The 16,134-nt window shown below is 36.2% G+C and overlaps 1 protein-coding gene across 1 annotated transcript; it reads left to right on the plus strand.

The window, feature by feature from the left end:
- Positions 1–7,849: 7,849 nt before the first annotated feature.
- On the plus strand, positions 7,850–10,828 carry LOC121993850 (beta-eudesmol synthase-like). Its single transcript, XM_042548140.1, has 7 exons — positions 7,850–7,978; positions 8,145–8,403; positions 8,873–9,245; positions 9,572–9,790; positions 9,993–10,128; positions 10,209–10,457; positions 10,535–10,828. Exons 1-7 carry the CDS (start codon positions 7,850–7,852, stop codon positions 10,826–10,828), a joined length of 1,659 nt encoding a protein of 552 aa, XP_042404074.1.
- Positions 10,829–16,134: the final 5,306 nt, after the last annotated feature.

Raw genomic sequence — 16,134 nt, forward strand, 5'->3', positions numbered from 1 at the left:
CTTGTGGGTCGAGAAACCTCACCACAACACTCTCCAAGACTTATTGGATAACACAAGCACTTGAAAACTAGTTGACTACTAATTAGGCTTTAACTAAGTCTAATTTTGTCACCTTAGTCAACCATCCCAAGCTCCATCATATAGAGTTTGTGGAGAAACAGTCTTGTTGTTTACCGTTACCAATCGACTGGTACTTATACTTGTCGATATGTGCCTAACCAATAGCTCTCTCAATGGCTCTTTACCAGTCAACTAATCCTTGCATCAATCGACTGGTCCCTACCGTTCGAGCACAGAAACTCTCTGTGCTCTTCCCCAGTCGACTGGTCCCAGTACCAGTCAACTAGCATAACCCTAAATCTAGGGTTTCCCTTCCCAAGTACATTTCTCTCGCACTCGGACCCTCACGACTTACTTGACTTTTCTTCGAAGCTTTGACCTCTTGCCTTCAAGTCTACTTCCTTTGGCTCTCATCCCTTGGATGCATTCAAACCCACGGCTCGACCCCAATGTCATCCTTCACGTACGCCTCAAAGTCGCTTCTCTCGGCCCTTGTCCTTGCTGCCTTATCCACTGTCCCTCGGATGCTCTATTCTTCATCGGACCCGAAGCCATCAAGAAGCCATATATGTATCCTGCAAACATGTACAGTCATATACAAATATAAAATACAAGAGTGAACCTAACTTAAACCTTTTGCCTAAATACCAAAATACATGGTTGCACGGACCATTGGGATTGCTCCAACAATCTTCCCTTTTTGATGTTTGACAATACGTTTAAGTTAGGAAAAACATAATACCAAATAAACATGCTAAAATAAATGAACTTATGTTATCAAGGTTACACACTTGGACTTACACCGCCGAATAAACTTATGTTGCCAAGGCTACACACTTAAACTTATATAACCGAATGGACTTACATTGCCAAGGCGACATACTTGGACTTACACCGTCGAATGAACTTACGTTGTCAAAGCTACACACTTGGACTTACACTACCGAATGAACTTATGTTGCCAAGGCTACACATTTGGACTTAGATCGCCAAATAGACTTATGTTGCCAAGGCTACACACTTGGACTTATATAGCCGAATGGACTTATGTTGCCAAGGCTACACACTTAGACTTATACCACCGAATAGACTTCGTTGCTAAGGCTACACAATTGGATTTACACCTTCGAATGGACTTACATTGCTAAGGCTACACATTTTGACTTACATTGCCGAATAGAAAATACAAACATGCATTGGAACCTATCACAAGGCTCCCCCCACACCTAAGCTTCCCATTGAGCTAGCAATGTTACCACAGGGATATTTAAGAGCATATCACAATTGATTCTTCTTTTTCAAAAATTGTAACACTTTGATTTCAAATTCTAGGAAAAATACTTTCAAAATCCCATTTTTATTAGTTTTTCAAAATATTGGATTTAGCCTAGGAATTTACCTCCTAGAAAACATGTACCCCTAGTTTTCAGCCAGAGCATCTCACAAACACACTATGATTACCTTGCTTGTAAATGAAAAATACTTAGAATAGTGTGAGATGCATAGGGTACTGCCTGAATTTAAGAATGTTTATGTTTGTGTATCGACATAAGTCTGGGAAAAAAATACCAAAATCATATTAATCAAGTTAAGTGATCCATGCTTAGTTAAAACTAACTGGAACATTTACTTAATTTGACTAACCAAGTGAAAGTTACTACCTCTTGGCAAACAACTAGTAACTTAAAGTTAGATAGTTGGTTGTTAGTAAATAATTTAGTTACTCATCCTTGGACTTTAGGAATTTAAATTTTTAATAAATTGGCTGGCATGAATCAAGGGGGAGTGGAAAAAGTTCTTTTAACTAAGTTGTTTTATTTAGATTTAAAATAAAAATTATTTTTGACTTAGATGAAAATTATTTTTGACTTGGATTTAAAATAAAAATTATTTTTGACTTAGATGAAAATTTATTTTTTTTACTTGGATTTAAATGAAAAATTATTTTTGACTTAAATGAAAAATTATTTTTCATTTTTTTGATTGGGTGTAAAATAAAATTTTTTAACTTGGCTTTGAAATGAAAAATATTTTTGACTTATTTATGATTAAGGTTGGATTAAATTGGAGTCTAAATTAAAATTAAAAGTCTGAGCCTAGTATTTTTCAAAGTTTTTAACTGTGTTCAATTCTCAAAATTTCAATTAAAATTAAAAGTTTGTAAGTACTCACTTCAAGTTAAATTTGCTTGGTTTTAAAACCTAAATTTAATTTATTAACTTAACTTGCAAACCTATTATTTTGCCTAGATAATATTTGCTAAGTTGTTACTTTAAGTCTTAAATTTTCTATACTTTAACTTAGCTTGGTTACAACTACTAGTTTCAAGTAACAAAGCTTCCTTTCAGGGGGAGCAAACTATCATTTATTTCCTTTCTATACTTTATATATTTTTGATATATGGAAAAGGGGGAGAGGAAAGTGAAAATTAAAAAGAATGAAGATAAAGTGAAAATGAATAAAAAGAATGAATAAAACTAGAACATTATGCTCAATTTCATTTTGTTCAATTTGCTACAATCACTTAAAGTATTCTAGTTTACTTGATTCTTAATATGTTTTGTGTACTCTTGTTTTACTTAACTTTGAATTTGGTTATCATAATAAAAAAGGGGGACATTGTTGGTATGAGAAGCATCCGACAATCGAACATAAGTTTTGATAATGGCAAAGGATTCAAAGTTAAGGTTATTTGTGATCTAATGGATTTGAATGAGCTTGCAGGAAAGTCCTAAGTGTACTTAGGCAAAAGTCCTAGTTGCGGTTAGGCAGGTGGAACCCTAGGGGATGGTAACCCTAGGTCTTAGGAGGTGGTAACCCTAGGCGGAAAATCTTGGCGGGTCAAGGGCTTCGGCAAAAGTCCCAGAGTCGAGGACTCCAGGTGGAAAGTCCTGGTGTCGCGAACAAGGTGAAAGACTGGGCGGGTCGTGGAGCGAACGTCCAACGAAAAGTCCTGGAGCCTCGAGCGCTGAGCAAAAGTCCAGTTGGTCTGGAGGATCAACTGGAAACAGGTAAACTCTCCTGAGTGGAGTAGGTGAGGATGCATTCCCCGGTGAGGGAATAGTAGACGTCAGTTCGACCTAGGATTTCTGGTCGAAAATCCGAATTCAGAATCGGACAATCCGGTGACTGTCAAATTCTTATGTTTAATTTGTTTTGTTGTGCTAAACTCTATCTTGCAGGATGTGTTTTATATTTTGGACTAACCTATTTTGCAGGGGGTGAAAAAGAAGCAAAAGCCTGATCGGATGAACAGTCCTGAGGCACCCTCCATGGAGCTTGGAGGCGTCTTAGGTCACTGGTTGAAGACCTCCGCGTAGCAGGGCAGAGGGTGCCCTCATGGAGCTTCAGGGTGCCCTGGACGCTGAGCAGAGAGTGCCCTTATGGAGCTTGAGGGTGCCTTGGATGCAGGTGGAGGGCGCCCTCCATGCAGTTGGAGGCGCCCTCAGGAGGATAAGCCTCGAAGAAGTCAAGGCTTATCGACACTGCGTTTTTGGCGGGGTTGAGGGCGTCCTCCATGGTGTTAGAGGCGCCCTCCATAGGCTATAAAAGGTAGTCTCGAGCAGTAGCAAGGAATAACAACGAAAACGCGATTCATCTTCCATGCATTGCTCAAAGAACCATTCGATAAAACTGTAGCAAGACACCGACAACCTGAAGCCTCAAATTTCCTATTCTTAAAAGTTGTTGGTATATTTTTTTACTGTACTTAATTGTTGTACTCTAAAATTGTACTCTTGCGAACATATAGTAATTGCCCAAAGTAAAGGCTCAACGAGCGTGGGCCTTGGATAATATATTTTGTACTCTATAATATATTTATCCTTTAATATACTAAAGGTTTGATTCAACTTATAATTACATAAAAAAATCATGGGAGGAAGGTCACGAGCAATAATTTTAAAATACTTGGAATAATTATTGTTTTAAACTTTACAGAGACCTTATCTATTATATGAGAAAGAAGGGCATCAAGCTGACATATGTGTTAATCGAGATATGGAGTGCATGGATGACCACTTAGGCAGCAAAAAGGTATCAAGTAAATGTTGAAAAGGCTAGAGCAAATAGAAATATAGAGGTAGGTGACCCGCGCACCGGAACAACTCAGCATACGTTAGAATCCAAATCTATTGTTGAGCATGTCATGGATCTGGTGAGTTTAATTTAAAGTTAAATAAGTAAATTTTCTATTTATTATTAAATTTTTATAATTTTGTCCCAAATTATGTATGGAGGTCTTTCTTAATACCTACAAGAAGAAGGATAACACAGTTATTGATACTAGATCGAAGGTCATACACATAAGATTATTTACTTTATTATATTTAATCATTTATATATTGATTAACTTTAGTAATTGTGATCAAATTGAATAATATTCATATTATATTTTTCCACACGGGATCAAATGACATATAAAGTGGCTTAGGCGTCTCAGCCACCAGCAGAGGGGGGAGTCACAACCTCTATTCATTGATGCACTAAATGAGATATATTATGATATTATTAGCGGACGGACAAAAAACTCTACCCTCTACAACCTTAGCTCTCAGGCCAAAGTCGCATTTGATCGTTTGAGAACTACTAGGGGTCGTGATGGTTCCCCTTCCTCTTTTTCTACAGAGGTACAGTCTTTAAGATGGGAAAATCAAAATTGCGCACTCAAATTGCCTCAATGGGTCAAAGGATGAATCAGTGGATGACTGTTGAGGAGCAAAGGTGAGTCGAGGAGGATTGAAGGTGAATTGATGAGGATCAAAAGCGAGCCGAGGATCATGATGCTCTTATGGCACATATGTGAGTGTCCATAGCTAATTTGCCTCCGCCACCAATTCCATTAGATCCTAATGATTAGGTTTTTCTTAGGTTTGTTCAACTAAAACTTAATTATTTTTTATCATATATAAATCATGCAAAATATATTTATTCTATTTTTATAATCTAATATACTAATTTCTAAATATTGTATTACTATATGTTTCAGGAGTCCAGGGCGCCTTTTGGCATTGATGATCATCATTTACTCATTTTTTTTGTCCAGGTATTAAAATTAGTTATACATATATGTAACATTTTTATTTATATATAAATATGATATAAATCTATCATATTTGACTTTATGCAAGATTTTTTATTACTCTTTTATATATGAATCTACTATTTAGATTATAAATATGGATGGATAGTGTAGTTTTTTTTTTCTATTAGTTCGTTTGTATGGATGTTTGTTTGTATGAATGTTTAGATTTTATTTATTTTAGATGATTGTGATTATAGATGTAGTATCTAGATGTTTAGATTATGGATTTAAATACTTTCTATTAGTTTGTTTGTATGGATGTGCGGTTGTATGGATGTTAGTTTATTTGTGTTAGTGATATTATGAATTGTATGAAATGTATAAAATGTAAATGTTAAGCTGTATGAATATTGGTATGTGTGAATTATGAAATGTGATCGTATAGATGTATGAATGAATATGAAATATCATTGTGTAGATTGTGAAATACTTTAAATTATTTTTATGTATAAAATGTCATCGTTTATGATGATTTTTTTTTTATGTAAAACTTATAAACAGGTTGGAGCCTAAATAATCTAAATATAAATTATTTTTTAAAAATATCGACAGAATCAGTTATTCTGTCGATAAATATCAAAATGGATTACTGATGTTATTTGCTATGAAAATTCTTTTTCCGTTGAAAATCATCGACGAAAATTATAATTTCATCGACAAACTCTTTTTCAATGAATTATCTCTCGACAAGTCATTTTCTGTCATAATTTCATCACTAAATGTCTACACCGATGGAACTACAACGAAATTTTCCGTCAGTAATCCTGTTTATTTTTGTAATGCTAGCCTATAAATATAAATGTTATTCTACACAGTTTATCATGCACACCCTGTGGATAACGCGCGCTTAAGCATGATCGATACTGCATCGCAACTTAAATACAATTATGTGTGTTTAACACGCGCTTAACCAATTTTACACGTTTAAAACGTAAGATGCGGAGGCAATCAGTACAATAATGTGTGTTTAACAAGATCTTAACCATGACACTGTGTTGCATGCTACTTAAATTTAACACGTTTAATATGATGGGGAAGCAATCAATAATAATAATAATAATAATATATATATATATATATATATATATATATAGATATATAACACGTTTAATTATGATACTGCCTTGCATGCTACTTAAATTTAACATCGTTATATATATATATATATATATAACACGTTTAATTATGATACTGCCTTGCATGCCATATAAATTTAACACGTAAGATGGGGAAGCTAGCAATCAAAGTGATGGAGATGGTGCACTAGATAAATAGTATTGTTGTTGATGGGGAGAAGACTTTGTTAGGAAGAATAGATGATGTTTGGCATTCCTTTCGATTTCTTGTTGTGCTCTTTCTTTTTGTGCTCATTTGAAAGAGTAAACAGAATGTTAGGATGAAAATCAGGGAGGGTCCCTAGCGTGGGTCCTCCAACTCTCAAGTTATTGTGGCCGAGCGAAAAATGAAGAAAATGAACAGTAATTTGAGTATTCAAATGTAAATCATAAAGTATCAAGCATACAGCCTATCTCGTCAAAGGAGAGAACTTCTTTTTCTATCGTCTCTCATAACCTCCACAATAATAAGGTGATAAGGAATATTTGGTACTAAAAGATATCGGATAATGGAAGACATACAGTCTTCCTTTGAAGAATCTTCCGTTACACGTGTATGAATAATTTTTTATGACCCACGCAATAATGATAGAAGTTGAGTAGTCATTCTTATAAGAAGGTTTCGTTGCATATATATGTCAGAAATCAAAATATTCCTTGGTAAATAGCTGATATTCTCTGATGGATTATTGTGATTCCCTAACAATGTTGTCGTCCGGAGGAAGTCCGACTGAACCCATATCTGGTCGGCTATATGTAATAGAAGATTGTAATAAAAATGGGGAACTAAGTCCCTCCAGTCCGATCGGCTATTAGGTTGATTGGGCTATATGTTGAGCTATATCATAATAGTAAGAAATGAGCTGTTCTCTGAATCCGAATGGCACTGAGTCCAACCAATTGTATACTGAGAGTGCTTTTGCAATGAAGTGGGGAGCCCAGCCCTAGGTCTATCCGACACTTTAGACCGAGCAATCATATGTAACAAAACTTGCCCCTGACTTGTTATGCTAGGATCTGGAAGTCCGTCCGGATCTCATCTTGGCCGGTTGTATGTTAGGAGATATTGTCTTTGTTGTGTGCTAAGTGAATACTTCCGGAGGATGGGGAGCTAAGCTCGTTTGCCTGGTCGAAATTAGGGTCACTCAGGTTTATCTTGTATATCTTAGCATCAAGTGGAGCGATAAGTCCTCCTAGTCCGGCCAGCTATTAGGGTTAGATGACCATATATAGAAAGATTTATACTTGAAGAATGGAGAACTGAGTCCCTTAAGTATGACCAACTACTAGGTTGGTCGACTTTATCCTGAGAGCCATAGCGCTGAGTGAGGAGTTGAGTCTTGATCAGAATAATCCGTTCAGATACATCTATTCTGACTCTAACTCCAACGGCACCCTGACTTTAATCACTGCTTCATCTTAACTATGACTGCCATATCACCTCATGACCTTGACTTTAACCGTTACATCACCTCTGACCCCGCTTATACTATACCATATCAAATACAATATATAATTTTAACCATATATGTTCATCTGAAATTATAAATAGCAAGAGAAAGGAAGCTAAAGAGAACAACTTATAATTAAGATGGAGAAGCAATCAGTGACTCATGTACTGATCAGTGATGATCAAGGGATTGTTCGTAAGTCAACAAAATATCATCCAAGCGTTTGGGGTGATTATTTCATCCAAAACTCGTCTCTCAATCTATTAGAGGTATTTTATCAACTTCTTGCATTTATATATATGAAGTATTCCTCACTAAGTCTTTACAATTTAAGGTCTTATTATTAGTAGAGACATATATTAGTTTGCTAGGTTCAAATAGCTTCTGATTAAATGGATGTTTTTGAATGTATATCTAATAATTTTGATTATGTAGGAGTCCACTCAAAGGATGATAAAGAGAGTGGAAGAATTGAAAGCGCAAACAAAGAGCATGTTCAAGGAGACTGATGATGTAGTGCAGCTTATGAATTTGATTGATTCAGTTGAGATTCTTGGACTAGATTACCATTTTGAGAATGAAATAAATGAAGCAATAAGATTGATCTATCAAGTTGATGGCAAGAGCTACGGGATTTACGAAACTTCTCTAAGATTTCGATTGCTTAGGCAACATGGATATTATGTAAATGCAGGTAATGCTAAAAATAAGTTAAAATTATTAGACTATACTATATACTTATATTGTTATTTGTAAAATGGAGGGAAAATATAAATTTAAAATTTAAATTATATATAAATGTATTTTTTTTACACATTTCGTGATAAACAATAAATATTTCTACTATATCTTAAGAAGTTGATTGATTTTTATTATTGCAATATATTTTGATATTGAATTCTAATTAATTAAGTTTACATATTTATCCTAATAAAAGAATGATGAAACAAGAGGTGTCAATGTATTCCTTTTGGTAAAGACTAAATTGTTACCAACCTTTAGGTTTAAAATTTGTTTTAATTATTAAGATGAAAATCTGCTTTCATATATGTATTATTACAAAACGAAAGAGGATAAAACTAGTTAAATAGTTTGCTATACTATATTACTATTATAATTACTTTTATGAATACATATTATTGATGGCTTATCCACTCTTGTAGATACTTTTAACAAGTTCAAAGATGAGAATGGAAACTTTATATCTGCGTTGAATGGGGATGTCAAAGGACTACTAAGCTTATATAATGCGTCTTACCTTGGAACACATGGAGAGATCATACTTGATGAAGCCATGTCTTTTACAAAATCTCAACTTATATCCTTATTGAGTGAACTTGAACAATCTTTAGCAACACAGGTCACTCTTTTCCTTGAGATACCACAATATCGAAGAATTAAATTTCTCTTAGCAAGAAAATATATTCTTATGTATCAAGAAGATGCAATGCGAGATGATGTCATATTAGAACTTGCAAAGTTGAATTTCAATTTACTTCAATCTCTTCATCAAGATGAACTGAAGAAAATTTCAATGTAAGTAAATTTAAATGATTTTTAGAAGAAAAAAATCTAGTGTTTGAATACACACCAACATTATAATCATTATATTTGCTTAAATATCTATTTGTAAATATAGTTAGGCATTTGGAAGGAATTTAAAAATAAGTAATTTGTAGTTAATAGAAATTTTTGAGTACTTATTATTTACATAAATTTTAATTTTCATAGATTATGTTAATTGGTTACTTCTATTTTCTAATTATAAGTATTTTGCATTTTATTTGTATTTGTGACTTAAACTAATTATTTTACTTCTTTGTGTATACTTTTTTTTTCTTCCTATTATGGCATATTTCAAGATGGTGGAATGATTTAGCACTTGCTAAATCTCTAAATTTTACTCGTGATCGAGTTGTGGAATGTTATTATTGGATTCTTGCTATGTATTTTGAGCCTCAATATTCTCGTGCACGAGTGATTTGTTCCAAAGTGATTTCTCTTCTCTCAATTATGGATGATATCTATGATAACTATGGCACATTGGAAGAGTGTACACTGTTAACTGAGGCAATCAAAAGGTTAGTTTCTCATATATCAAAATTCTAATAGTTTCTTGTTTCCTTTTATAATGTTGTTGTATTGTTTGTACACCTGAAGGACTGAAATGTTGTAAAACTAATCCTACTTAAAATGTAAAAAATAGTGTAAAATGATAATTTACCATATTGATTCTTTTGTGAATACCATGATCACGTGTTTGCTCATATTTCCTTACATTAGGTGGAATCATCAAGCTGTTGATTGTTTACCAGAATACTTGAAAGATTATTATCTCAAGCTATTAAAGACTTTTGAAGAATTTGAAGAAGAGTTGGAACTCAATGAGAAGTACCGTGTGCTATATCTTCAATATGAAGTAAGTTGATAGGAAAGCTATAATGTCTTATGTGATCTTTAAACTTATGTACTAAGTTTGTTTTCCCATGGTTTACATAGATGAAGGCCCAAGTGATATCTTATCTTGAAGAAGCTAAGTGGGGTATCGAGCGACATGTACCATCACTTGATGAGCACTTGCATAATTCGTTAATCTCCTCTGGGTGTTCTATAATCTCTTGTGCCTCTTTTGTTGGTATGGGAGAAATGGCAATAAAAGAAGTATTCGAGTGGCATTCTAGTTTTCCCAAGGCCATAGAAGCTTGCTGTGTAATTGGTAGACTCTTGAATGATATAAGATCACATGAGGTATTCATTTTAGACACTTCTTTTTTAGAATAGTTTAGCAACAAATTTTGACAATTCCGTGCTTAAAAAAATTTTAGCTGGAGCAAGGGAGAGATCATGCAGCCTCTACAGTGGAAAGTTACATGAAAGAGCATGACACAAATGCCAAAGTTGCATGCAACAAACTGCGAGAGATAGTGGAGAAAGCATGGAAGGATCTAAACAACGAAAGTCTCAATCTAACAAAAGTACCTCGGCCTATTTTTGAAAGAGTACTCAACTTCTCAAGATCAATGGAAGAAATATATAGGTACATTGATATGTACACCAATTCTGACACTGCGATGAAAGATAATGTGTCTTTGCTGTTGATTGAACCTCTTCCCATATAAGAGTGGTGCTTCTTCAATAAATCATAATAGGCAACCATTGTAGTGTGAGGATGCTCAATACTCAATCATTGTATGAATAAAGTAAACTCATAGTTGCATGTTTTATGAAAAAGTTATTGATATGTATTGATATCTTATGTATGTGATTTTCTTAATAAAATATGCACTTTTCGTTTGGAGATGTTAACAAAATTTCTAATTAACCTCGGTCAATATTTTTTTTCTTAAACAATAAGTTTTGCAGAGCAGTTAAAAGAATTATTAATATGAACTAAACTATGCTATGTCATTCTTATCCTATTGATTACAAAATTGATTCATGTTATGTCTTTCTTAACTTATTAATTTCTTTACCATGAACATTTTAGCATACGGCATTTGGGATAGAATGTTGTAATGGTCAATCCTTAAGATATTTGTAGTTTTGATCACTTTAGAAATTTCATTTAATCAATCATTATAAAGCCTTTTTCGTTAGAAATACCAAGGAAATGATCACCCATGCCAACTAAGAAAGACTTTGGCACAAGCTAATCGTTCAACAACTTAAATGATCACATCTTTGAGACATTAGTATTTGGTAGGAGTAGGAGAAGCTAAACACTCAATCTCATCTATGAATCAGGTTTTGTTAACAAAGGCCCTTAATTCAATTCTTGTAGTAAAAATACAACAAAGAAAACATCCTGTGTAGAGAAATTTGAAGTACTTCCTTAGCTTCTAATACGCTTTGTAATATCTTAAATAAATCATATATTACAAAGATATTAACTCTTTTTTTGGAACTTGATCCTGTCCGAAAATCATGAAGATGGTAAGTTGGGGATGTCGTTGCCGCATTGACTGAATATAGACTCCTCTCTGCTCTGCAATACAAGAAACGTCAGTGCCGAACCAGGGAAGTGGTCTCCGGCACTGACCCTCTGACACTCAAGTCAGTCACCGGATAGAGGAAAAAGATGGAGCAACAGAAGACACAAGCGTAAATAGTGAATAATGTGTACCTCTGTCGGTGTATGGACCCCTTTTATATAGTGCCTTGGTGTGTGACGTGCGCACTTCTCTCGAGATGTGAGCACGTTCTCCAATTGATCATGCGCATGTTCTCTAATTTGTCCTATGAAAGGACATGTCAGGAAAGTGTCATTGACATCATACCTTAACATGGTATGCATATCCCTGACAAGACAGTAGAAACTTCCGTCGTACGATCCACCCGTTAACCATATCTTGTGTCAGCGACACTATCTCTCTGAAGGATACGTCAATGATCCATCTGCTCAACCGAGTGGGATAGCCTCTCAGCTGAGTACTCCTCCCCTCGGTCGGACTCAGTTACTATTCCACGTGACGACAGGTCTCGATAGTTTGTTTCCGCTCGACCGGACTAATGCTCCAGTCATACGCACACTCCTCTTCTTTGTGACGACCGTCTGAAGATATTGGCTGAATGGGCGCTTCACTTGGACCGACCCTTTGTCGATCAGGCAATACATGCCTGATCGGCCATTGTTGGAGAGATCTTCTTGGCCCCTTAGCGTCCGGCCCTTTGTCGTTGACCTCCTTAACTTTGACCTCCACATTAGCTGCTACCTTCATCGTTTGATCCGCACTTAGTGGGCCCTGTTGGGGATCTTGTGGCCGACTAGAAGGGAGTTGAATAGACGTTGCCCTCAATTTATTGCTTCCTACAATGGTTAGCTTGCACAGTAGAAATACAAGCTAAAATAAATAAGAAAGCTAAAAACAATAAGAGAAAGCAAACCGCTAAGACGTTTCCTTTAACGTGGTTCGGAGATTAGGGGTCCTACTCCACGACTGTTCGTAAGGTGGGCAATCCCTCAATCCTTCAATGGATTAGCCCCCGGCAAACTCCGGCTATCTCAAGTCTCCTTGTGGGTGGAGAAACTCACCACAACACTTACCAAGACCTCTTGGATTACACAAGCACTTGAGAACTAGTTAACTACTAATTAGGCTTTAACCAAATCTAATTTCATCACCTTGGTCAACCATCCCAAGCTCCATCTTATAGAGCTTGAGGAGAAATAGCCTTCCTGTTTACCGTTACCAGTCGACTGGTCCTTGCACCAATCAACTGGTGTCTAGCCCACGACTCTCTCAACGACTCTTTACCAGTCGACTAATCCTTGCATCAATTGACTGGTCCTTGCCATTCGGGCATAGAAACTCTCTGTGCTCTATCCCAGTTGACTGGGACCAGTACCCTCATACCTAGGGTTTCCCTTCCCGAGTACATTTCTCTTTCACTCGGACCCTCATGACTCACTTGGCTCTTCTTCGCAGCTTTGACCTCTTGCATTCAAGTCTACTTCCTTTGGCTCTCATCCCTCGGATGCATTCAAACCCATGGCTCATCCCCAATGTCATCCTTCGCGTATACCTCAAAATCGCTTTTCTCGGTCCTTGTCCTTGTTACCTTGTCCACGGTCCATCGGATGCTCTATCCTTCACCAGACCCCAAAGTCATCAAGCTGAGTCATATGTGTATCCTACAAACCTGCACACTCACATACACATATCAAATACAAGGGTGAACCTAACTTAAACCCTTTGCCTAAACACCAAAATACATGGTCGCATGGACTATTGGGATTGCTCCAAAAATCTTCCCCTTTTTGATGTTTGGCAATACGTTTAAGTTAAGGAAAACATAATAGCAAATAAACTGCTAAAATAAATGAACTTATGTTGCCAATGCTACACACTTGGACTTACACCGTCAAATAGACTTATGTTGCCAAGGCTACGCACTTGAACTTATACAGTCGAATGGACTTACATTGCCAAGGTTACACACTTGGACTTACGCCACCGAATGAACTTACGTTGCCAAGGCTACACACTTAGACTTACACAGCCGAATGGACTTACATTGCCAAGGCTACACACTTGGACTTACATCGCCGAATGGACTTATGTTGCCAAGGCTACAAACTTGGACTTATGTTGCCAAGGCTACACACTTGGACTTACACCTCCGAATGGACTTACGTTGCCAAGGCTACACACATGGACTTATACCTCCGAATGGACTTACGTTGCCAAGGCTACACACTTGGACTTACATCGCCGAATAGAAAATCAAAACATGCATTGGAACCTATCACAAGTCTCCCCATACACCTAAGCTCCCCATTGAGCTAGGAATTTTACCACAGGGATATTTAAGAACATATCACAAGGCTCTCCCGATTCAAAGGCACCTAAGGTTTTCCCAACTAAACCTTACTTCTCCCCCTTTGCCTAACATTAAAAAGCTTCCAACAATATCCCAATTGTCGGAAACTTGATCATCAAACTAACCCTAAACTCGTATATTTATCTCCCTGGATCTCATACACCTATACGAGTTGACCTGGTCAAAATTAGCGCTAAAAAATAGTTTCAAGCTGGTATCAGTCGACTGCTATAAAATCGAGTCGATTGCCCTCATCAAAACGAGCTTACAGAGACATTCTGTGCTAAAAAACATTGTTACCAGTCAACTGGTACCCTATTTATGTAAAAAAATCAACATTTCAAACGTAACTTTAGAAATACATCAGAAATTCAACAAACCTCTAAAAATTCTCAAATTTTGTGAAGAGATATATTTTACCATTGTCTACTTGAAAAAAATATATTTAAAAATATATTTATCACAGATCCTAAAATTGACATAAAATCTAAAACTAGCTAAATGGTTCAATTGAACCTTGACCTAAAGTCCTAGTGTTGGCTTCCTCTTGATGTATTTGCTCATACTAACACACAAATGCATCCCTAGCATTGGTTTATATCGCATCTATACATCCAAAATCAATTATCATGCAATATGACCCCAATGTCATATTTCTAAGTATGAAACACAACCCAATTGAGCCAAATCCCTAGATTTGAGACTCAAGTCCATCTCCAAAATCCCTTGGCACATTCCATGACCTATCTAGAATCCCAAGTAATACCCACTTGAGATCTATTGGCCATGAGTCCCAAATTGACTCTTTAAGCTCTCCCTAGAGCTCTTAACATTAGCCACCTCCCTAGGTGACTCATCCATTGTGGTTAAACCACAATGATGTCCCTTAGAAGATTTCCTTATCTTCTTGACCTTGGACACTTCATCCTTGCCATAATTATATACAACCCTAGCATATTTCTTCTTGTTGGCCTTGGATGACTCTCCCTTGCCATGATCATTTACCACCCGAGCATATAATCTCTCCTTGGCCTTGGAGGGACTAGATCAGTATCCAAAACCTGATCTATCATTGTTAGGTCTTTGGCTACCCAACACCATGCCTAGTCCCTTAGATCCAACATTGAATCACTTAAGGTATTTCTCTAAATTTTCAAGATTTACCTTCAAAGCTTGATTTTTTCTTTCTAGGCTCCTAAACCGAGAGTCAACATGTCCACCTTGGACATTCCTAGACCTACCCATTTTTCAAGGCATATGTCTCCCCTTCTTGGGATTTTTGTCTAGGTTCTCCATTACCTTCTTCTCCTTAGGTAATGAGAATTTAACATGTCTAGGTTTATCATGAATTGGTCTCCTAGAGTTATGGTCTACATTAACCCTATTTCTATGATGATATCTAAAACCAAAATTTTTCATTGCTATATAATGATAATCATTATTTTTCCTAGCATGCATGGGAACATAAGAATTTGAATTATAATTCAAGTTAGGGTATACCTCCCTTACCTTGAAGCTCCCCCTTGACTCGAGCTCCTCTTCTTCTTCTCCCATTTCTTCAATTGTGCAAGCTTCTTGATCTCTCTCTTCTTGGGGAATTTTGTGTGGTAGTGGCCCTTCTCCCCACACGTGAAGTATATAATGCGCAATCTCCTTCCTTGGGTTTCTTCATTCCTACAACCCTCGTTAGTATTTAAATTAACTTGAATGGGTTTAGGAGTTACCTTCTTCTTACCTAATGGACACCTATTTTTGTAGTGTCCCTTCTCATTGCACCCGAAGCAAGTGATGTGGTCCTTTGACTTCACTTCGGTGGAGGTGCTCACTAGGTTTACTTCCAAGACTTCTTCTTCACTTGTCTTGGATTCTTCTTCAACCTTTGAGGATGTTTCCTCATCCACACATTTCTTCATCCTTCTCCTCTTTGGATGTTGAGCATGGCTCAACTTTCGCTTTCTCCTCCTCAACTTGAGCAATTAAACCCATCTTCTTGGATTCTTCTTCTTATTGTATAGGTTTAGGTTCTTCTCCTAGAACCATCTTTACCTTTCCCTACAAATCGTGGCCGTTCTCGCATTCACCTACACGACTCATCACGTTAGAT

Source organism: Zingiber officinale, chromosome 6A (genome assembly GCF_018446385.1).
Source record: "Zingiber officinale cultivar Zhangliang chromosome 6A, Zo_v1.1, whole genome shotgun sequence".
Lineage (NCBI taxonomy): Eukaryota > Viridiplantae > Streptophyta > Magnoliopsida > Zingiberales > Zingiberaceae > Zingiber > Zingiber officinale.

Excerpts from the sequence above, each read along its gene's own strand:
- LOC121993850 (XM_042548140.1), top strand. The coding sequence starts at position 7,850 with ATGGAGAAGCAATCAGTGACTCATGTACTGATCAGTGATGATCAAGGG. Across the intron at positions 10,129-10,208 it reads TGCTATATCTTCAATATGAA|ATGAAGGCCCAAGTGATATC; the intron begins GTAAGTTGATAG and ends TGGTTTACATAG. Across the intron at positions 10,458-10,534 it reads ATGATATAAGATCACATGAG|CTGGAGCAAGGGAGAGATCA; the intron begins GTATTCATTTTA and ends AAAAAATTTTAG.